The 23,061-nt window shown below is 37.1% G+C and overlaps 2 protein-coding genes across 27 annotated transcripts in view; one reads left to right on the top strand and one right to left on the bottom strand.

Moving 5' to 3' along the window:
• Nucleotides 1-17,359, top strand: part of Nexn (nexilin F-actin binding protein) — a 32,328-nt gene extending 14,969 nt beyond the window's left edge. For 8 of the 9 annotated variants that reach the window (XM_031375881.1, XM_031375874.1, XM_031375880.1 and 5 more), the window contains 9 exons: nucleotides 3,147-3,188; nucleotides 4,510-4,692; nucleotides 4,771-4,941; nucleotides 6,845-7,033; nucleotides 9,602-9,802; nucleotides 11,344-11,565; nucleotides 15,700-15,885; nucleotides 16,234-16,591; nucleotides 16,675-17,359. In XM_031375881.1, the coding sequence (XP_031231741.1) occupies nucleotides 3,147-3,188; nucleotides 4,510-4,692; nucleotides 4,771-4,941; nucleotides 6,845-7,033; nucleotides 9,602-9,802; nucleotides 11,344-11,565; nucleotides 15,700-15,885; nucleotides 16,234-16,591; nucleotides 16,675-16,688 (1,566 nt within the window). In that variant the 3' untranslated portion in view covers nucleotides 16,689-17,359. The remainder of the gene's footprint in view (nucleotides 1-3,146; nucleotides 3,189-4,509; nucleotides 4,693-4,770; nucleotides 4,942-6,844; nucleotides 7,034-9,601; nucleotides 9,803-11,343; nucleotides 11,566-15,699; nucleotides 15,886-16,233; nucleotides 16,592-16,674) is intronic. The other variant, XM_031375879.1, reaches the window with a different exon arrangement.
• Nucleotides 17,360-17,719: 360 nt separating this feature from the next.
• Nucleotides 17,720-23,061, bottom strand: part of Fubp1 (far upstream element binding protein 1) — a 29,333-nt gene continuing 23,991 nt past the window's right edge. For 7 of the 18 annotated variants that reach the window (XM_031375848.1, XM_031375851.1, XM_031375849.1 and 4 more), the window contains 3 exons: nucleotides 22,642-22,787; nucleotides 20,104-20,150; nucleotides 17,723-17,943 (listed from right to left, as the gene is read on the bottom strand). In XM_031375848.1, coding sequence (XP_031231708.1) covers nucleotides 17,910-17,943; nucleotides 20,104-20,150; nucleotides 22,642-22,787 — 227 coding nt within the window. In that variant the 3' untranslated portion in view covers nucleotides 17,723-17,909. Of the gene's footprint in view, nucleotides 19,158-20,103; nucleotides 20,151-21,893; nucleotides 22,412-22,641; nucleotides 22,788-23,061 lie in introns of those variants that run through there. The other 11 variants (XM_031375858.1, XM_031375865.1, XM_031375855.1 and 8 more) reach the window with 5 other exon arrangements.

The following is a 23,061-nucleotide window of genomic DNA, read 5'->3' as shown; positions in this document are numbered from 1 at the left end:
TAAGGGGCTGCAAACCCCTCAGCTCCATTGGTCCTTTCTCTAACTCCTTCACTGGAGACCCTGTACTCCGTTCAATGGATGGCTGTGAGCGTCTACATCTGTGTTAGTCAGGTACTGTCAGAGCCTCTTAGGAGATAGCTATATTTAGGCTGGTTTGCCCTTCCTTCAGTCCCTACTCCGTAGTTAATCTCTGCAACTCCTTCCTTGGGTATTTGGTTCCCCCTTTTAAGAAGGAATGAAATGTCCACCTTTTGGTCTTCCTTCTTCTTGAGTTCCTTGACAGGGTTTCTTGAGTTCGAGACAGGGTTTCTCTGTGTAGCCCTGGCTGTCCTGGAACTCACTCTGTAGACCAGGCTGGCCTTGAACTCAGAAATCCACCTGCCTCTGCCTCCCAAGTGCTGGGATTAAAGGCGTGCACCACCACCGCCTGGCTAAGTACTCATATTTTCTAGACTTACTGACCCATTTGAAACCCAAGAATTCAATGCTAGACGATGATTTCTCAAAAAAGAAAACCAAAAAAACAAAAACAAAAACCAACAACAACAAAAAAACCCCAACCTGTCAGTGAGCCTGAGTGTAATAAAGACTGGATGTTCAAAAGTAAATTAAAAGATTATATATGATCATGAAAAAAGTCATCGTCTTTACACCCAGCACTTGCTGTATGTGCAGTGCCATAGAACCCTGGGCTAATGATCTGTCGGCCCTAGGAAATTAAGGGTACCACACAATGTAGTCATAGTAACTCCTTCTTATAAATATGCAAAATCTAATTCTAAAATATAAGGACCTTTTCCACTCAAATGTAACATGAGTTAATGCAGTTGGTGTAATGCTTGTGTAGTCTTCTAGTGCAAACCATCATGCAAGAGGTGTTCCTGAGCTCAGAATGGTTAAAGTGATCACCAGGGTAGTTGCCAATTCTAAGATTGCAGGACCTTATAAAGACTTAAAAAGGAATATACCTTGTGTATTAGATATTGGAATAAAAAAATAAGTTTCGTGGGAAAACCCTGTGGGTAAATTATCTAGTTAACTTTGAAGATACCTGATGGACAAAATTAAGTCTATCCTTTTAGACCCAGAGGTAGTGTTGGTGGGAGATGGGATCTTGAGAAGAGGCAAGGAAAGAAATCTGAGGAAGAAACAAATTTGCTTTATGTAGAGAAAAAAAAAGTTGAAAAACAGTTCTTTAATGTTAACTTGTGAAAGTCAGCAATAACTGAATCTGAATGTCTGTTCTTGACTATACTGTAGCATAGCACCTCTCAAATAAATTCATTTTCCATGTTTGTTGAAAAAAAAAAATACACAACTGCATCTTTCGTTGCCCTGTGGTGGTTTAAACAAAAGTAAAAGAAAGCAACGGCAACAGAAATGTAAGTGTCAGGGCTGGAGAGACGGCTCAGCAGTTGAGAGCGCTGACTTCTCTTCCAGAGGTCCTGAGTTCAAATCCCAGCAACCACATGGTGGCTCACAACCATCTGTAATGGGATCTGACACCCTCTTCTGGTGAGTCTGAAGACAGCTACAGTGTACTTACATATAATCAATAAATAAATCTTTAAAGGTTAAAAAAAAAAAAAAGAAATGTAAGCATCAAAAAACAAAAGGCCCATAGGGTTCTGTCCACTGACCGGGAAAAGCTGTAGGAGATAGAATCCTAGGTTTAAAGAACTCTTTCTCTTTCCTATATTCTCACTGTCTGGTGTCTCATAGTCCCTGGATCTTTTTATTGAATTACTTTGATTGTTCATTAGAAAAAAGTTTATTTTGTAATTATTTTATTAGAGAGCCATTAAAATTTGACTTAGTATGATACAGCATTGAAAAAAACTTTACCATTTATATATAGCAAGTCAGTATAATGAGTAATTTTGTAATAAAACATTATTCACAAAAATTAAATTTTATAGTATAAAAATTGTTCTCATAAAAGTATTCATTATTAAAATACAAGGTACTTTAAATTGTACTCTTCTATTTTTGAGACATGGTATCACCAGGTAGCCCTGGGTGGCCTGGAACTTGACACATAGGTGAGGCTGACTTTAGACTCACAGAAGTCATCCTGATTAACTTTACTTTTTCTATTTTTAAGATTTATTTATTATATGTAAATACACTGTCGCTGTCTTCAGACACACCATAAGAGGGCATTAGATCTCATTATGGGTGGTTGTGAGCCACCATGTGGTTGCTGGGATTTGAACTCATGACCTTCCAAAGAACTGTCAGTGTCCTTCCCTGCTGAGCCATCTCACTAGCCCCTGATTAACTTTAACTTCATAATACCTCTTGCCGGGTGGTGGTGGCACACGCCTTTAATCCTAGCACTTCGGAGGCAGAGGCAGGTGGATTTCTGAGTTCGAGGCCAGCCTTGTCTACAGAGTGAGTTCCAGGACAGGCAGGGCTACACAGAGAAACCTTGTCTCAGAAAAAAAGAAAAAAGAAAAAAGCTCTAACTTGTCTGTTGCTTATGTTTCCTTTTCCTGAGATTTCAGACACTGCGTTCTTGGAATTACCTATTTTCTCTCAGCAGTTTGCTCAGGTATCAGCCTGCCTATTAAGCTAACCCAATGTTTCTTTGACTTCAAAGAAATGTACTTTAAATGATGGCCTTTTCCTAATTCAATGTGAGAAAATATTATAAGTACCAGAACTATCCTCCCTTGTAAGATCTACCTGATATTTCTACCAGACTTTATTATTGTATCAGTTACTAAGAAATAGGGTCACAGGCTGGGCGTGGTTGCACATGCCTTTAATCCCAGCATTCAAGAGGTAGAGGCAGACAGATCTCTGTAAGTTTGAGGCCAGCTGGTCTACAAGGAGAGTTCTAGGACAGCCAGGGCTACACAGAGAAACCTCGTTTCAATAAAAGATAAAAGAAAGAAATAGGGTCACCATTATTTGATTGCTTGTGATGAATCTTCCTTTTACTATCTCAGGGGCAAGAGGATGGAGGGGCGTTTTTGTATATCTCACTTTAAATTACTGCTAAGTTAAAAATCATTCCTTGTAAGTTCAGTCAAGTTGAAATTTTACCAGAAGCCATGGATAAATTACTTTTCAGATGTATGTTTAAAAGCATCAAGCAGAAATTCAATGTAATGTAACGATATGAAATTCTCATTCAATAGATTGAGGACATAAACAATACGGGAACCGAATCCGCATCAGAGGTAACAGACGTTTCCTTTAATGAAACATTCACTGACAATTATCTGATTCACAAAAAAAGATATGCAGAGACTTTTATTTCACTAGTGATTACAAATATCACAATAACAAAAGTCAAGAATGTTTTGTAAAGGCAAGAGTATACTTTGACTCCTGCAAACCCTGGAATGTGTTTAAAGAAAAGTATGCTTCTGCCTGCCCAGCTGGGTCATGAAGACAGCGTCCATGAGTTTTTTAGGGACACATGTTTTCTGAACTAACATCTAAAGCTGTTGAAAGCTGACATTTTAAAAGGAATTTTACTTTCCATCATTTGTCCTCTTTCCTCATAGTCCCTAGGAGCTCGCGTTCTGGTTTTCACACACTAGTGTAGAGAGGAGTGTGTATTACAATGAAGGAATGTCCAATAGCCATAAAAACGTAGCCCAGTTAACTAGCAAAGCTAAAAATCCAGCCAACCAATTTGATGGTGTGCCTAAAATTATGGTACAAAAATGGGAACTATTTTAATTTAGGGGCATGTATTATACTTTATAACCTTTACTTTAAAAAAAGGTTAGAGATAACGATAAATTTGTAGTAAAACCAATTAAAATCGATTTTGAGAATGCATTCTAGCCATGTATAGTGAGTGGTACAAGGCTTTAATTCTAGCATTAAGGAGGCAGAGGCAGAGGCAGGTGGATCTCTGTGTGTTTACGGCCAGCCTGGTCTACATAGCAAGTTCCAGGATAGTCAGAACTACACAGAGCGACCCTGTCTCAACAAAGAAACCCAAGGGATTGGTTTTAAACTTTAATAGGATAAATGCTTTACAGCTTTATCTATATTCTGAATGTCAGTACATCACTTGGGTGAATATCCAATGGCTTTTTTCATTAAATACTACTTTATTAAGTACTGAAAAACTTGGATGGAGAAGCAGATTATGGAGAAAGCTTTGTTGTGTATTTGACCTTAAACTATCCACCATCAAATTGGTTTGAAGTATGCTCACATAATATCACCTTTTGGGGAATTAATGTAGACTGTCTAAAATCAGGCAATGTCACTACAATCTTGTTACTTAAGCAGGTAAATCAATTTTATCTTTCAAATCATAGACTGCTTCTTGAAACTGCCATCAATGGATCTCAGTAAAACTGATTAATGCACAGTGAGTTTAGAGGAAAATGTATTTAATAGTAACTAGTTTAAAAGTAAGTTTTTTTTTGTCCTTTATAGCCTTGACAGCAATGTAATTCACCACTTATGGAGGTGAAGTACCCTACCACCTACATTTCTATTGAGGATATGGATGCTAATTATGTATCTTATACATAGGAAGGAGATGACTCACTTCTTATAACAGTGGTACCTGCCAAATCATACAAAACATCTGGCAAATCAAAGGATCCTGAGGACCTGGACAGAGAAGGAGATGAAAGAATTAACCATGAAGACAAGACGAGAAGTGAAGAAGAGGGTCGAGCTCTCAAAGAAGCAAAATGTCTTTCATTAGTCATGGTAATTTTTTTTACAAGAACAAATCAAAAGTTTAGCTTAAGAACAACTGCCCTTTGAGTAACAAGTTTGTTTTCATAGGATGATGAAACAGAAGTCAAAAAAGAATCACATTTTCCTGGAAAATTGAAATCAACTTTTGAAGAACTGGAACGGCAAAGACAAGAAAATCGCAAGAAGCAAGCGGAAGAGGAAGCAAGACGTCGTTTAGAAGAAGAGAGACGCTCCTTTGAGGAGGCCAGGAGGCACATGGCAAGTGTATATTTGCTAACCTTTCCTTTCACAAAAGGCAGCCAGCTCTGCATGATGCTGCCTGCAGATCCAAGGTCTCCTCTCTGAATGGGGATACCTCATTTCATTGTTTTATTTACTATGGATTGGATTGGATTGGACCTAGTGCACACTAAACAAGTGCTCTACTACTGACACCATTCAAGTCCCAAAAGGCATGTTTTGAAACTGTATGTATATTTATATACAATATACATGCATACAATTCACTTGTATATATATTTTTGAGCTTTCACTTTGGGGTATATTGTATACTATGCTAATATAAAACTATTTCTCAATGGATGCTTTTTTCTTTTTGTATAAGTTAAACATATATTTAATGATATGGTTGTAGGACATTTTCAAATCAACTTATGAATTTCACTTGAGGAGCACAGGTCTTTATTTCAGTTATTTAGGAGGGTGAGGAAGGAAGAACACACATTCAAAGCTAACCTGTACTACAGAATCAGTCAGAGTTAAAGGCCAATACTCACATACTCAGTGATAGAGCACTTGTCTAGCATTCGCAAGACTCGAGGTTTAATGCCCACTAATCCCCACTACTATTAAAAAAAAAAAAAAGTAGTACAGATTTCAGTCTCATTTTGAAAATTTAAAAATGAACAGCTATAATTTTCAGAGTTACCATGACCACCTTGATCAGCTTTCATTAATAATGTTATGAAGATTGCAGCTCAACATTTTGAATTTCCTAGACATTATTTAAAATGTTATTACTTCTGGCTGGGTATGGTGGTGCATGCCTTTAATCTCAGCATTTGAGAGGCAGAGGCAGGCAGGTCCCTAAATTCTAGGCCAGCCTGGTATGTATAGTAAGACTCTGTCTCAAAAGCAAATAAAATGTTATTCACTTTTAAAATAACATTTAAAAATTTAATTTTAATATAATTGGCAAGTAACTCAGTAAAATGTTAATAGGATTCAATTCATATTTAGGTGAGCAAATAAACTGTGAAATGAATTTTATGTAAATAACAGATGGCAGTCTTTTATCTGAAGATTACCATGGTTCTTAGTGAGGAAAGGTTTTTTTTGTTTTTTAAATTTGAGTCAGGGTGTTGTTGTAGATTTGTCCTTGGTCTTGGAATTTACAATGTAAACTAGGCTGGCCTTGAATTACAGAGTTCTTCCTACCTCAGTAGGTGCCTGGATTAAAGTTGTACACTACCGCACTTGGCAGGAAAATGCTTACAAATCATCAGTGTCTCACCCTCTCCAGACTCTGTGTATACACCTGAGCTCTAAGTACAAACCCTTTAGTTTATGAGAATTAATAGTGAGCATGAGCCCTTTAAAATTTGGAACAGTCTCTCTTGTCTAAAAGCTTGATTGAGTACATTTTTATTTGTAACTTCTCTACATATGGTCATTTTATATATAGGACATTAAAAAGGAAGAAAGGATTTGGCCAAGCATTGGAGGCAGAGTCAGTCAGATCTCTGTGAGTTCAAGGCCAGCCAGGTCTACAGAGTGAGTTCCAGGACAACTAGGGCTATTTTAGAGAGACTCTGAGTCAAAAAACCAAAGATAAAAATAAAAAGTAGGGGCTGGCAAGATGGCTCAGTGGGTAAGAGCACTGACTGTTCTTCTGAAGGTCCTGAATTCAAATCCCATCAACCACATGGTGGCTCACAACCACCTGTAATGAGATCTGATGCCCTCTTCTGGTGTGTCTGAAGACAGCGACAGTGTACTTATTTATAATAATAAATCTTTTAAAAAAAAAGTAAAAAGGAATTGGAGTAAGTATTCTGGGAGCTTTGAAATGATACTCTGTACAGTTGCTAACCTTTCTACCAGTAATCCATTCCTGTGCCAAAAAACCCCAATTTTTAGTAATGAATAGTTTCTTTAATAGGTAAATGAGGAGGATGAAAACCAAGATACAGAGACAGTTTTTAAAGAGTACCGCCCAGGAAAACTCAAACTCAGTTTTGAGGAAATAGAAAGGCAAAGGAGAGAAGGTGAAAAGCGTAAAGCAGAGGAGGAGGCCCGAAGGAGAATAGAGGAAGAGAAGGCGGCATTTGCTGAAGCAAGGCGAAGCATGGTAAGACAAAAGCTAACTGAACAGTGGTTTGGAATTCAGCATGTGTGTATAGTATGTGTACTTGCCCAAGCTAGGAAAAGCCAGACAACCCTGGGTGCCATTCTCAGGAATGCTGTCCTTTTTTGTGACAGGCCTGGCTAGCAGTCTGAGGAATCCTCCTGTCTCTGCCTCCACTGTGCTGAGATTACAGGTGTGCACCTAGTTTTACTTGGGCTCTGGGGACCAACACATGGATTTTACTTAATAAACTATCAAGCCCAGTTCAAGGAGTCAGTCTTTAGAGCATGTAAATGAAATGAATAACTCTGAGGAGGAACAGCCACCCTATCATCTCTGAAATTTGTAGCAAGAAGATGAATGCCAAATACCCAGGTACTTGTCAGAATTTTGCTTTAGTTGGTGTTAAAAAAGAGCTGATTACCAATGCCATGCCTAGCATACAAGGTTGGAAACTATCGTCCTTCTCTGTAAAGATAAGTTTCTTTAGGACAGATCTGAATGTCAAGAACAAAACAGGGAATTTCCCCTATCATTTCCCTCCTTTCTGTTCCTTCTCTCATTCCATTCTCTTCTCTTCTGTCCTTTTCTCCTTCATTCTTGCCATTTTAATCCCACTCAATCTATACTAGATGATCAAATCACAATTAACTAACTTTAAAATACCCATCATTCTTTCTTACATATTGATACCTAATTTGTCAAAAAGTTAAAGCTTTCCACATCACATTAATGTTTGTAAAAGTTGTCTGATCAATCAATTTTAAGCAATTTAACACATGCAAACTGTACCCCTTTTTGCATTTTATTTGCCTTCTGATAAAGTAGCCTAGTACTTGTTCCCGCCTGTCCTGGGTATTCTGCCAAGCACTTGCTTTAATCACTTGGGAGCCTACACTCAAATCAGAAACTCAGACTTGTGAAACATATGCCTTCAACTTTTCATTCATGCCTAACTGGCTATAAGCTCCCATTTATTTGACTCCCTGACTTACTTTCCCATCTTCACTATTGTAATCCATATTATTGTTGCTATTCCTTGCCTGGGACCAAATCCTAACTTGCTTGCTTTCTTGCCTGTGAGCCCAGGAGAGATGCTCTCACTCCTTGTCCATGTCTGCAGGCCACAGTTCAGATCTGAACAAAAGTGTTTATCTCCAGGAGACAGAAAAACAGAATTAAATTGCTTTTCATGGTAAAATGTATCAGCTATCAACAGCTTACAAGCAGAGGTTCTAGTTGCAATTTTGAGATTGCCTGTATTCAGGAGACAATCATATAGTAAAACTATTATTGGAGCCTGGGAAGATGGCTCAGCTAGATAAAGGTACCACTAAGCCTGGTGACCACTGGGAACCAACATGGTAGGAAGAAAGAACTGACTCCTGAAGATTTTCTTCTGACAGCTACATGCCCCACCCCAGGAAATAAGACAGAAAACCTTTTTTTTTTTTTTTAAAGTTAAAACCCTACAGTTGGGAGCCTACCTCAATATTCGACAATGTACTTAGTATTTCCAAACTTCATTTAATCCTGTGAGAACCATAATAATAAAACTGCCACAGGAAGGCTCAGAGAGGTACGTAGCTTGCCCAAGGTCACAATCAAATTTATTCATGTAATGTTACAAAATTACCAAAAGCAGTCTGTTAATTATTCACATTTCTAATTTCTTGTAGCATATAAAGTAATAGATTTCACTTTGACACTTTCCCACATGTATAACATTATTGATAATCTTATTGGAAATATTCTGAAGCTTGATTTCTGGCTTTGCTCCCTTGACTTTGGATAAGTTACTTTTCCGTCAGTTCCTCCCGTTCCTCAGGTGTAAACAAAGGATATTAATCCTATGTTATTTAAAAAAGTTACTGGGTTAGTTAAATATGTATAACTGAGCTGTCAGTGTTAAGAATATATGAACTATTGTCTTTAAAACATCTTGGCAGCAAACCTGCACAATGAAATTATGGCATTAAGGTAGGTTTTTTCTTTTTTTTTTCTTTTGGTTTCTCCAGACAGGGTTTCTCTGTGTAGCCCTGCCTGTCCTGGAACTCACTCTGTAGACCAGGCTGGCCTCGAACTCGGAAATCCACCTGTCTCTGCCTCCCGAGTGCTGGGATTAAAGGCGTGTGCATCACCACTGCCCAGCGTTGGTAGTTTTTTTTTCCGGATAAAAGCTTATGATGATACAGATGTAACTCATTAAGACTATGATTTATCTGAAATGTTCTATTTTAGTGACCAGAACTGGAGATTCACTTCAGTCCAACAAAAATATTTTTAATATCATTATAAGAACATGAATTTGTAGTTCAAATGATTCATTGTATAAAATGGAGCCTGTTTTGTTCTTTTAATGGAGAACTGATGCACATGGCTAACATCCTCCATACCACAGATACCCCAATCTTAGATTTTTGATAATGCCCCCTTGTTCATTGATTTCTGAAAGTTTAGGATCTCTGAATTTTTAGATTAATATGAAACATTTTTCTTCAATAAATCTGTTTCTACAAGAAATAACTTTTCAGTATGCACAATTCTGAAAAAAATATTTATTTTAAATAGGTATTAGATGATGATGATTCCCCAGAGATTTATAAAACAGTCTCTCAAGAATCTCTAACGCCTGGAAAACTGGAAATTAATTTTGAACAATTATTAAGACAAAAAATGGAAGAAGAAAGACGACGAACAGAGGAAGAACGCAGGCATAAACTAGAAATGGAGAAACAGGAATTTGAACAACTGAGACAAGAAATGGGAAAGGTAAAGTATAGGAAGTATTTTCCTTATATTACTTTATTGTAACCTTTATGTATTGTTAATCAAATGGATATATATATATACATACACACACATATATATATATAATACACACACACACATACACATTGTTATATATGCATTTTTTTTTTTTGAGACAGGGTTTCTCTGTGTAGCCCTGGCTGCCCTGAACTCACTCTGTAGACCAGACTGGCCTCGAACTCAGAAATCCGCCTGCCTCTGCCTCCCAAGCGCTGGGATTAAAGGCATGCACCACCACTGCCCAGCTAATCACGTGGATATCTGACATACTTTTATGACATACATATAGGCTACCATGTCTGACCTGGTAGAGTATAGCAAGGAATGTGGCCCAACACGATACTGAAAACACGTTAAAAATATTAAGATCCTCTTAGTGATTTACTTGCTATAACTAAATTATATTTCTCCTGTGTGAGACTTGTAGGTAACAGTGTCCTAATACAATGTAAAAGGATAGTAGTTAATAGAGCTGTTCTTCCAAAGAACTGAGATTCAATTCTCAGCACCCACAGCTCACTACTATCCATGAACTCCTCCTATTCTAACCTGCAAAGGGCATGCATGTGGCATACACACATCATGCAAAGCATTATATTGAAAATATAAAAAAAAAAATTAAGTAACCAATATTGTATCTAATTGTGGCTCCAAAGCACGACAGTATTGATACTAGCAATTAAATATGCCAAAACGAAGCTGTTCAAAGCTTTCTTTATGTGAAAGGTTGGAAGTTCTTAGTAAGAAAAAAATTTTGGTGGTGGTGGGAGCTGGTGAGATGGCTCAGCGGGTAAGAGCACTGACTGCTCTTCCGAACATCCTGAGTTCGGATCCCAGCAACCACATGGTGGCTCACAACCACCCGTAGTGAGATTGGATGCCCTCTTCTGGTGCGTCTGAAGACAGCTATAGTATACTTTCATAAAATAATAAATAAATAAAAAAAATTAAAAAAAATAAAGAAAAGAAAAGAAATAGCCGGGCAGTGGCGGCGCACGCCTTTAATCCCAGCGCTTGGGAGGCAGAGGCAGGTGGATTTCTGAGTTCCAGGCTAGCCTGGCTTACAGAGTGAGTTCCAGGACAGCCAGGGCTACACAGAGAAACCCTGCCTCAAAAAACCAAAAAAGAAAAAAACAGAAACAAAAACAAAACAAAAATTTTAATTTAAGACTTATTTTCTGCCTATGTATATGTCTGGCACTATGAACAAGCAGTGCGAATGTCAGATCCCCTGGAACTGGAGTTAAAGCTTGTGAGCCTAGATGTGAATGCTGGGCACTGAACTCTAATTCTCAGAAAAGATTAGCCAGTGCTCTTAACCACTAGGCCATCTTTCCAGCCCCAGATATAAAATTCTTAAAACAGTACATATACACATGACTCCAGTTGTCCTGTGAGTTCCTGGCAACTGCTTTGTTGTACTTCCTCACACATAGAGATAAGAGGGGGCGTTTATTATAATTTGCTGATACTCAACATTCGGAAATCTTATTCTTTTGAAGGAAGAAGAAGAAAATGAAAGCTTTGGATTGAGTAGAGAATATGAAGAATTAATTAAATTAAAAAGGAGTGGCTCAATTCAAGCTAAAAATCTAAAAAGCAAGTTTGAAAAAATTGGACAGTTGTCTGAAAAAGAAGTACAGAAAAAGATAGAAGAAGAGCGAGCAAAAAGGAGAGCAATTGACCTTGAAATTAAAGAGCGAGAAGCAGAAAACTTCCATGAGGTATATTACTGTTGTATTTATAACCTTGCTCTTAAAAGAAGTTCTAGTATTTACAGTTCATTGTTACCTATGTACTAACCTGGAAAACTAAATAGCAAGAGTCCAAAAGGATGGGGATGGGGTAATGGATAGGGCGCAGAATGGAGAAAAAACAAAACAAAACAAAAAAGCGGAATGGAAGCAAATAAAACACAGAAATAAGTAAATCAGGGTGACAGTTGGTCATGCAAATTGTTCTAGGAACACACAGTGAGCCAGGGCTATGACTGAAAACCACCAATTATGCTCTATGTTTCCTAATGCCATGAAGTCATATTGGGACATAATGTACCTGGAGGGAGGTTTGTAGGGCTAAGGCAGTTCAGCACAAAGTAACAAGTATAGCTCTAGATCACTGTCATCGCCTCCTCTACTACTACCAGGCCACCTTTTGAAGAAAATCCTTCCACAGTGCCTTGTGACCCAAGCCATAAATGGCCCAAGCGTACTTAGCATTCTAGACCTTTGATGCTTTGCTCCCTACCCCGTGCGTCCTCTACAGCATTCCAGACCAGGCCTTTGCTTCTGAAATGAACAGGAAGGCTTTACCTCTTATTGTCCTATGGAAATATTCAGCTTTTAGGGTCCAAGGTTAACTTCTCATTTGTAAAGCATTCTCACATTAACAAACAAACAAACAAACAAAACCAAACTGCAGTAAGAGGAACATTCCAGACTAAGCGACAATGGGAGCTGGCAAAAATTGTACTATTTTGAGGGATTAGAAAACAGATCCCAAGGACTACAAATTACATTGTGGCTAGTTGTTGAAAGGATTTCACCCCACAGAAACTATAATCACCATAATGGTGTTATACTAAACATTTTAAGGCAGAGAAATACTGTTACTAAAGAATTTTCTAATCATGATGAAGGAGATGGAAGACAGGCATAAAGGCAGGGCCAAGGGAAAAGTAACAGATTAATCCTGAAATCTCGATTCTCCTCCTTCCACCTCCTGATTGGAGGCACATACCACTATGCTTGGCAATACTTTTGTTTTTTTGAGACAGTTTTTCCTCTGTACAGCCCTGGCTGTCCTGGAATTCCATCTGTAGAGCAGGCTGGCCTCAAACTCAAGAGATCCACCTGCCTCTGTATCCTGAGTGTTGGGATTCAAGGCTTGCACCACCAACCCCTTGTAAGACCGAACTTAACAAAATTGAGTAAAAACTTTCTTCTAGATAGTTGCTGAGGACCTTACTATTGTACCATCATTAGGGCAACCAGCTGATGCTAGCTTAGTCAGTCAGGTCTGGTAAAATACTGTAAGCTGTTGTGCAAGGCAAACTAAGTCTGACACGAGTTCTGAGCTTAGTGAGATGTAAATGTGTGCATGTTGTAAAACTGATTGATGAGTAGCAGCTCAAAGTAAAATAGTCTGTGATGACTGGTCATGTTGTACAAGGTTAAGTTAAAATCTAATCTTTAAACAGTATAGAAAGTTCAAGCTGGGTGTGATGACTTAGTGCTGTAATCTCAGCACTTGGGAAAGGCAGGGTAAGTTTAAGTTCTGGGCTCTAGGAGACTCTTGTCTTGAAATTCCAATGTAATCAAGCAAACAGTTCAAGCAATACACAGTTGCTCTTCTGTTAGCCATTGTAAAATTTGTAATATAACTGGTATGTTTGATGTGTCACTTCTATGTAAATCTCATTTATCCACCATGGATTAAATGTCATTAAGAGCTTTAAAAAACTGTAGGTAAACTGTTAACCTCCAACGATGGACTTTCCCTCAGACTCTCCTAATCTTGTTCTCCCCTTTGAGAAATACCACTGTTCATATGGAAGTGATGGTGCACTCCATTATCCAGGCACTTGAGAGGCATATTTCTGATTTTAATACAAGCCTGGTGTACATATGAGTTCCAGGACAGACAGGGTAACATAGTGAGATCTTGTTTGGGGGTGGGGAATCAAGTATCTTCAAAGTTAAAATATTAGATTTTAAGGTAAGGACTAATTTAACCATGTAACCGGATCACCTATTTGGCTAAGCATTAACAGGTACATTGTGTCTGACTTTAAATCTGAGTCTTGTTTCCCAGGCAGGCACCAAGCACCACCTTCCCACCTCCACTTCTCATGAAACCTTAGCCTACCACATGCAAGCATGATGCTAAGAATCTCATTTGAGGACTAATGCATGCTATACATTCACTCTACGAATGGAGCTTAGCTCAGCCTAATTTGGTTTTCTAATGGTCCACTGTGTCTCAAGAGTCATTGTGTTGCTCTAATATCCTGGTACCAATATTAACAATGCTCTAGGACACTCATCCCATTAAAACTTTTACTTCCCCATAGCATCAGCTTAGTTTTCTAAAGGTTCTAGAAAATATAATATCAATATTTTAACAGTTGACATTCCTTTCAGTTAGGTTTTGCTTACTCAAGCCTTTTTCTTCTGTGAGACTATTGTTTTGTGAGGAAGCTATGCAAAGCAATGAGTTTGCACAAAGTGTATGCTAAATTCTAGAAGAGAGATTATATATCCTATTAGGATTCAGTTATACCATTCATGTACTGGCTTAACTATCCTCTCACATACTTGTGAAGATGTATGGTAAATCACTATTCACCCACTCACACAGCAGTGTTTCTCAGCACAGGCTGGCCTTAACTGCTGAGGTGAGCTACATCTTCAGCCCCAGAACATCTAAGCACAGCATCACAGGCAACTAATCATCACCTGACAATAAGCAGCACAAAAATACAGCACCCATCATGTATGTTATGTGTGATCTGAGAAACCGAACTGATCAAACTATGCATGTACCCATGAGTCAAGATTTTCTTATAAAGGTACTCAATCTACAGTTTGTTTTCCAATTTCCATTTAACTAGGGTATTTTATACACACAGACCCCACACCAAGTTCCCCACAGTACCAGGACAACATAAATGAAAGGTTTCCTAGAGACCAAGAACTTATGGCTGTGAATACAGCTTTGTTGGCAGCATATGCCTAGCATTCAGGAAGTCCTGGCTTCAGCCCTTGACACCATATACACCAAATGAGTTTTCTTGCAGAGGACTGAGGTTCTCTGCCAGGCACCCAGAGTTGCTCACAGCCATCTGTATCTGGTTTCCACAGACACTAGATACTCGCAGTATCATAGGCACAATAAGTCCTACATGCAAACTTTAAGACTTGTTTTTGGTTTTGTCAGACTTATCATGTTTATAGTATTCTGCCTGCATAAATGCCAACTGGCCAGAAGAGGGCACCATTATAGATGGCTATGAGCCACCATGTAGTTCCTGAGAATTGAACTCAGGACCTCTGGAAGAAAAGCCAGTTCTCTGAACTGAGTCATCTCTCCAGCCTGGTTTTTACTTTTGAAATCAATTTACCTGTCTGTTCATACCACTGTATCAAAGATTAGTAATTTATCACACATTTGGCTTTTTTCCTAGATACCTTCTGATAGGTGAGCCCAGCTTTTTATTTTCTTGGATTCCAAAACTCACCCTTAAACAGTTGACTTACCACCTCAAGTTTCCCATATTCCAGATGTTTCTCCATCTCCTTATGTATTTCTCCCTGGCATCTGACCATAATTTACACACTTCTAAAATTTCCAGAAGCACCAAAGATAATCCACTCCTTATGCAGGAGTCATTAGTTTATTTTAAAGTTGTCACTATGCACAATATTCTGTGAAAATATGTATGCGCATAAAAGTAAAAGAACCTTATTAGCACTATTAAATTAAGTACTGAGTTAGGCATACTAGGTCAGCAGTCCAATGACATGATGCCCTTTAAGGTATGACTAAAGTATTACAAACTGTCTCCAAACAATTAAGTCATTTCCCTGAAAACCTGAATAGGTAGTGTCATACAAAACAAACCAAATACGTTCAATGTTTTCTGCCTACAAATTACTGAATCGAGTTTTTTTTTTTTTTGGTTTTTTTCGAGAAAGGGTTTCTCTGTATAGCCCTGGCTGTCCTGGAGCTCACTCTGTAGACCAGGCTGGCCTCGAACTCAGAAATCCGCCTGCCTCTGCCGGGATTAAAGGCATGCGCCACCACCGCCCGGCCTGAATCAAGTTCATGACACACACTTTTACCCATTCTTTTTAAAGGACGATGATGTTGATGTAAAGCCTGCAAAAAAGAGTGAATCTCCTTTTACTCATAAAGTGGACATGAAAGCCAGATTTGAACAAATGGCAAAGGCAAGAGAAGCAGAAGAACAAAGGAGAATTGAAGAACAAAAGCTACTACGGATGCAGTTTGAACAGAAAGAGATCGATGCGGCACTACAGAAGGTATTTATAAATGGAAATGGTGCTCTGAGTGTGTCTGCAAGCAATTAAGAAATGTCATAGGTAGGCTGGAGAGATGGCTCAGTGCTTAAGAGCACGGAGAGCCCCGTAATGAAATCTTAACACCCTCTCCTGGTGCGTCTGATAATACTGATAATAAATAGATCATTTAAAAAGATATTTCAAGTCAATTGGAATGGTTTAAATAGTAAACTAGCTCTTTTTTGTGTCAATCAATGAAACCCAGGAGCATCATGCATGCTAATATTCACCTATATCCCAAACTTTTTACCTTCAAAATTTTATTACTAAAATAAATGCCAATTTGCTAATACACTTCTTCTAATACAGAAAAGAGAAGATGAGGAGGAGGAAGAAGGTAGCCTTGTTAATGGCTGCACTACTGAAGATGAAGAGCAAGCCAGATCAGGGGCTCCATGGTTCAAAAGGCCTTTGAGAAACACCTCAGTTGTACACAGTGAGCCAGTGAGATTCACTGTTAAAGTGACAGGAGAGCCCAAGCCAGAAATCACATGGTGGTTTGAAGGAGAGATACTGCAGGATGGAGAAGACTATCAGTACATCGAAAGAGGAGAAACTTACTGCCTGTATTTACCAGAAACGTTCCCAGAAGACGGAGGAGAATATATGTGTAAAGCAGTCAACAATAAAGGCTCAGCAGCAAGTTCCTGTATTCTTACCATTGAAAGTAAGAACTAATTAGCTTTTGACCCTTGTTTTATTAGGAAATAGATAGGAAAAAACATCATTCTTCTTCTTCTTCTTTTTTAGTGGACGACTGCTAGGCTTCCTTCTTTGCTTGGAACTCTCTCCAACTCTCTTGACACATCTCTGTGGAGGGGCCAAAGAGGAGACCAGAGGTGCCACTATATTGACTTAATCTTTCCCCAAATCTTCAAAATAGGAGCTCATCTAAAGAATACCATTTCCAATGCCATATCAGGTTTATTACCATGCTGTGCAAAGTAAAAAATGTAGCTGACAGAAAAGGGAAATAAATGTACTCATTCTGTCAGAACCTAAAACAAAAGCTTCGTATTTCCCATATTTATAGCAATTAATAAAGTATAGTTTGCATGAATAAACTGAAGATTTTTTACATTTAAATTAGCCACTGACCGACAATGAAAATGGAACGATCAGTAGAATTAGAAAAAAGCGATCCATTTTGACTTAAATTTCTAGCTTTAAAAATAAGTTTGTAAATGTCAAGTGTAGTGTTGCAAACCTTAATCTCAGCACATGGGAGGTAAGTGGGTCTCTTGAGTTCAAGGTCAGCCTTCTCTACACAGTGAGTTCCAGACAGCCAGAACTATATACATAGTGAGACCATGTAACCCTGGTTCTTAACACCGCCTGTAAATAAAAGTTTATTATGTTCTAATATTGGGTGGTTTTATATTTAATTTTCTGGAAAATATGTTGTAAAAGCATAATAAAGTTAATTACCTGTGCATTAAAAGGTCCTTTTCTTTATTTTAAGAACTGTGTAATTATCTGCCCTTTAAAAAATTTAATGAGAGCGGTGGTGGCGCACGCCTTTAATCCCAGCACTTGGGAGGCAGAGGCCGGCGGATTTCTGAGTTCAAGGCCAGCCTGGTCTACAGAGTGAGTTCCAGGACAGCCAGGGCTACACAGAGAAACCCCGTCTCGGAAAAAAAAAAAAAAAGAACAAAAGTTTCACGCCTTTAACTATTAAAAAGGCAAAATCAAAACCATTACTTTTTTCACAGTAAATCTTTAATGACAGAAATGAGGCAGAAAAATTTTTTTACTCACTTTACACATTAAAGACACAAAAAGACAAAAGCACTCATAATAGTAATCACTGTACATTTATTTTTTAATTAAGGAAAACCATAAAGAATACAAAATTACAACAATCATGTGCCCTTTTACATACAATGTCATTAAAGCAAAACTCTAAACCAGTTTGTAAAGTATTCAATTTACCTCAAGTCCAAGCTGCATCTCCCTAAGACACTGTTCCCATCACAGTAGCCATTTTAAGCCAATCTTCTTTTAACACACGGGTAGTTTCTGTAGAGAACACTTTTCTCAGGACGAAAATGCATCGAGCATGCATAAGAAAATATATATATATATATATATATACTTGCAAATACATTAAAGAGTTTCTTTAGGGTATCACTGAAGAAAATAAAACCCAGGGATTTACTTGCTTCTTTAAAGCACCAATTTAAAAAAAATCCCTCAATTAAATTTGTAGTAAAAGTTGATTGACTGATTAAACAGAAAAGCAGAGTTATTTTCAGTCAAATTATTTCTAAGTATTATGAATATGCATTTTAAAGCCAGGCAGAATTTGCAGAACTAAAATGAGATTATCTTCAGCGAGTTAATTCTACATCAATATTCTAGACATGTAAGTATTTTCAGGAAGAACTGGTTGTAATGGCAAAGTATTCAACTGAACAAAACTTCCTCGAGAGCACTTGCTACTCCTATCTAAACCTATGTTAATCAATTAAGTATCAAGATACTTGTTTAAGAAAACACTTTACTAGTATGAAGTCACCAGTTTTAATATCAAAATGATTCTCTAGTATATGCATTTCTGAAACATCAAAGCAAAGAATTCTAAGTATCACTACACTAACATGTATGGCATTAAAATAATCTGTAAACTTTTAATTAAATGAGTTTACTTTCCATCTAAACCATTCAATTTCTACCAACCTTAAAATCTGCCACATTCACATCAATTGGCTCACCTTTTCTACTTTCCATTTAAAGGTTAAGACTGGTGCTATTTAAAATGCTTACAGTACCAGTGAAAAGTTCCTACAACTAACCAACCAAAACTTGACAGGCTCTAAAGATCTGCTAGCAACATACTGACCTGACCAACCAACCTACCTACCTACCTTTCCCTCTCATTCTCTCTTACACACACACACACACACACACACACACACACACACACACACACACACACACACACAGTGGTGCAATAGCTATATAACTTAAACAGTTCATGGAACATTTAAGTGAATAGCACTTTAAAATGAAAGTGATCAAGGTACATTACACCCTATACCATATTATGTATGGGAATACAGTTCATATTTCTCAATTATGATTTGCCAATTTTACCTTCTACATTGAGCCCTTCTATGGTCCATGCTCATCGGCTCACCAATGGCATACACTCAAAGGATTCCTCTTTATGGGTAACTATCTCAGGACCTGATTTTATGAGCTATGATTTGGTGCTTGCAGCATCTTCAGCACTGTGTGTGAAAATGAAGGCAGCATTTTTGAATATTTTTCTTTGTTGTAAAGATAAGCAGGAGTTTTTTAATAGGATCAGCACATAGAAATAAAAACAACTGATATGGTGCTGCTTTAAGATAGTCATTTAACTCAAAATATGCACTAAACATCATTCCTAAGAACACAAACATTTTAAACTGGCAAAAAATAAATGCAGCGTCAGTTATTAAAATATTATAAATCAGAAAGTACTGGTTATGCAGATTATGAAAGGTTATTTGTTACACAATTAACATTTCACTGATGCACATGCCTTTTTTCAGAACTCACTGCCAGTATCCTTTATTCTTCCTTGTCAACAAATACAAGTCATGAAAAAGGAACTGTCTATGCAACTGAACCAAGATGTTCTTACTGAAATACTATACTTTAAAGCAGTAATAATACAGGGAAAAAAAATAAAAATAAAACCATAAAAAGATCATAGATTTGGAGGGCAAAGAAAATTTCCTGTTACTCACATAAAACAGGCTGTGAAGGCTGTTGAAATTTCTGACCAAATGATTTCCTAAGTCTTAACTATTTAATTGTTCTTACTTTAACATTTCTAGAACTCTGGGGAAGGAGGGGCGTACAAAAAGATTTGGATGTTTTTCAGTTATTGAAGCAATCTACTCATTTTATTTTAATGAAAAAACAAAAACAAAAAAAAAAAAAAAAAAAAAAAAAAAAAAAAAAAAAAAAAACTAAAACAAAACAAAACAAAAAAAACCCCATTACCCAAAATTATAAACAGTTGCTTGAACAACTTAACAGACTTTCTACTAGAATGGTACCATAAATAACAAAATACATTTGGGGAAGCAGCAGCAGATTGCTTTTGAGTACACAACCACAAAAACCTCACAGGGACAACATTAATGTACTGATATATTTATATATATGTCCTTAGGTTGTGCTTACCTGTTGCTTTTTGCAGCAGAACCTAAGGTGGAAGGTCTGGGAAGGCACTGTGAAGTATAAATAATTGCACTGTTTGCAATTAATAAAGATTTTAAATTTTAAACGAATCAAAATCAACAGCCTCCAATTTGTGAATTATGATACTGAATCCAACTATTTCCTTCAGTTTAGTTACTAAATGCACCACAACACTTTCCTAGGTCATCTATGCAACAACAACATGCAAAATACTGAAAGTGCTCATGTCAATACCCTACACTTAAGATCTTAACAGATAACTCCTTGCCCATTACTATTAAGCTCATACTAGAACTATGTATCCAGACCTAAAGGGTAAGGGAGGTCACTAAGTTACATAAGACAATCAAAAACATTTCAAAGCATCCACAATGAGCTGTACTATTTTCTGCCCTATAACCTCAACATTTTTGTCCTCATACAAATGGTGCTCCCCACAGATGATAGAACTAACAATTATGAAAATGCGTTAAGTCCTACATTGCTTAAATTTTTCAAACTGAAAACCATATTTCAAGTTTTTCATAGCACTATAAAAGATAGGCATATTTTACACTGAAAAACAGCATTTTAGGAGCACTGATAATACTATTCAACTTTGTTAATCATCAATTTTCTTTAGCTATTAGCTAAAGCATATCAAAAATACTTACCCATTAAGCTCACTTAAAAAAAATACAGAACTATGTATTATTCTATGTTAAGAAGCAGTTATGGTTTCCCATGACATCAGCACTGTATTCCAACATAATAGTGACATAAAATATAGCAATTGCATTATGTGGAACATCGACAAAAAGATACTGTTGCAGTTCATCAATTTGTCATTCTGATGTACTTACAGTGCAATGCTCCTTGAAGGAACACAATCAAGGATGATACACAGCACAGTCCTCCTCACCCCTACAGAGCTAGTTCTATACTGGCTGGATCAAACCTGCACTTCAACAGACAATGGCAAGACAGACTGTATTTGCATGTAGTCTAATATATTAATATGCAAAGAGCCAACAAATATGCAGAATAAAACAATGGTTTTCAACAAAATATAAGAACTTCAGCATGAATGTTAAAGATTAATAAAATGATTCAAGTACATAAAAAAATTAATTTGATTCAATGACTGGACTTGTGCAATTACAAGACAAAGCTTATCTATACTGCAAAAAGAAAAAAAAAAAACTTGACCGTTTTCATACCCCAAATGTTTCAATGGCAGATGCAATGTAGCTATACTTTCACATTCTATTACTTTTCTATCCTGAATTTAGAAAGAAACACACTATTATATATATATATATATACATTGAAAGAGTTGCTTTACATGAAAACACAATGTTTCTTATAAACTCCTCAAATCACTGTCTGAAAACTGTTCAAAATGAGTTATGCTGGAACAGTCTTGGGAATAAGTGAAGAACAGGAAGGTTAACTGTTGTAGCAGCGTACAGGTCTGAAATAGTGCTCATGTATAAAAGGAAATTTCACTGTTAATGCAATGGAAGTATACTAAAGATCACTGTATACACATGCAGTTTTTTAATCAAATAGAAGGAGAAACATGAAGATATCAAGATTATTTGTGCTGAAATAGCCAAATACAACAGAAAAGAACCTCCAATCTACCACTATACTCCGACAGGGGAAAAAACATGCCAGGGTTTAAAACCTCAGTAATTCATGGGGAAAGCTTAGATATTCGTGTACATGTTCTTAATTTATCACTGCTAAGAAATTATGAATCTTTTACCCACATATCCAACTTACCGACACAGGAGGTTTCATATCATTTATTGTAAAGCACAAAACAGGCATTTTAAAAGTGAAAGTATACATTGAAAAAGTACATTTATATCACAAAGCATTGACCACATAATAGTTGCAAATACATTTGCTGGAATGTGTACATCTACACTAAAGACTAAAAACAAACCAATTTTCATTTCTACACAGAAATATTAACCTCCTATCAGTAGTGATAGATATTTTGTACATTTTCAAAATAAAAAAAGAGGGGGAAAAAAACACTACTTTAAACCAAAAACAAAATTAAGATCTTCATCAAGTCGTCTGCATCCATATATTTAACAAAGGTTTTTTCCCCCACACAATGAAGCAAATACTGTATTGTCCACTTCTTATTATTGGCCCTGTGCAGAAGAGATACATAAGAGATACACAAAAAGTTAAAGAAAATCCTTTAAATGGAGCTAATTCAGGAGTGAATCCTTTAAGAAAGAAAAACTGGTTAATATAAATGATGGTGGCTTCTTGCATGATTTGCAAATCCCTGGGGGAAGAAAATTTATTTTTAAAATCAAAGGCATTATAAAAACAGTACTCAGATGCCAGAAAGCATTATAGAAAAACTGAATCCCCAAACACAACACAATATCTCATGTAGTTATACTTTTCCAAGTAAAAAGTAAAACATATTCATTCCCAAATAGACAAACATGCAGAAAACATAGTTGGAGTGGAAAACAAAAACAAAACAAAAAATTAGCAAATGCATTATACCTGAGGAGCTGGAGGGTGCTGCGGCATTCCTTGGGGACTTGTCTGGGCATAATATGCAGCTTGCTGTCTGTAGTATTCAGCCCAGGCTGCACTATAATCCGGCTGACCTCCTGGTGGGGCCCCAGTAGGAGCAGGAACTGCTTGACCTTCAGGAAAACAGAGGACTTTATTGCTGTGACTATAATTACAAATCTCATAGTATGTTTTCTCTAGTTATCTTGTTTTTTGCAATACTCCTTCCAAGCCTTTTAATAATCTTGTGCCTGCCCTTGTGACCTAAAATACCCCTAAACTTTAATACAAGAATGTATGTATGCACTGTTAAGTTCAGCTTATAAAGAAAGGCAGAGGGTCAGTAGTTCTTGTTTTTTATCCGGACACAGGGTTTCACTTATGTAGCACAGGCTAGTTCAAAACTTG

The sequence above is a fragment of the Mastomys coucha genome, unplaced genomic scaffold, assembly GCF_008632895.1.
Source record: "Mastomys coucha isolate ucsf_1 unplaced genomic scaffold, UCSF_Mcou_1 pScaffold16, whole genome shotgun sequence".
NCBI lineage: Eukaryota > Metazoa > Chordata > Mammalia > Rodentia > Muridae > Mastomys > Mastomys coucha.
Note: the sequence above shows the minus strand (reverse complement) of the source record. Positions and strands in the feature narration are given on the sequence as shown.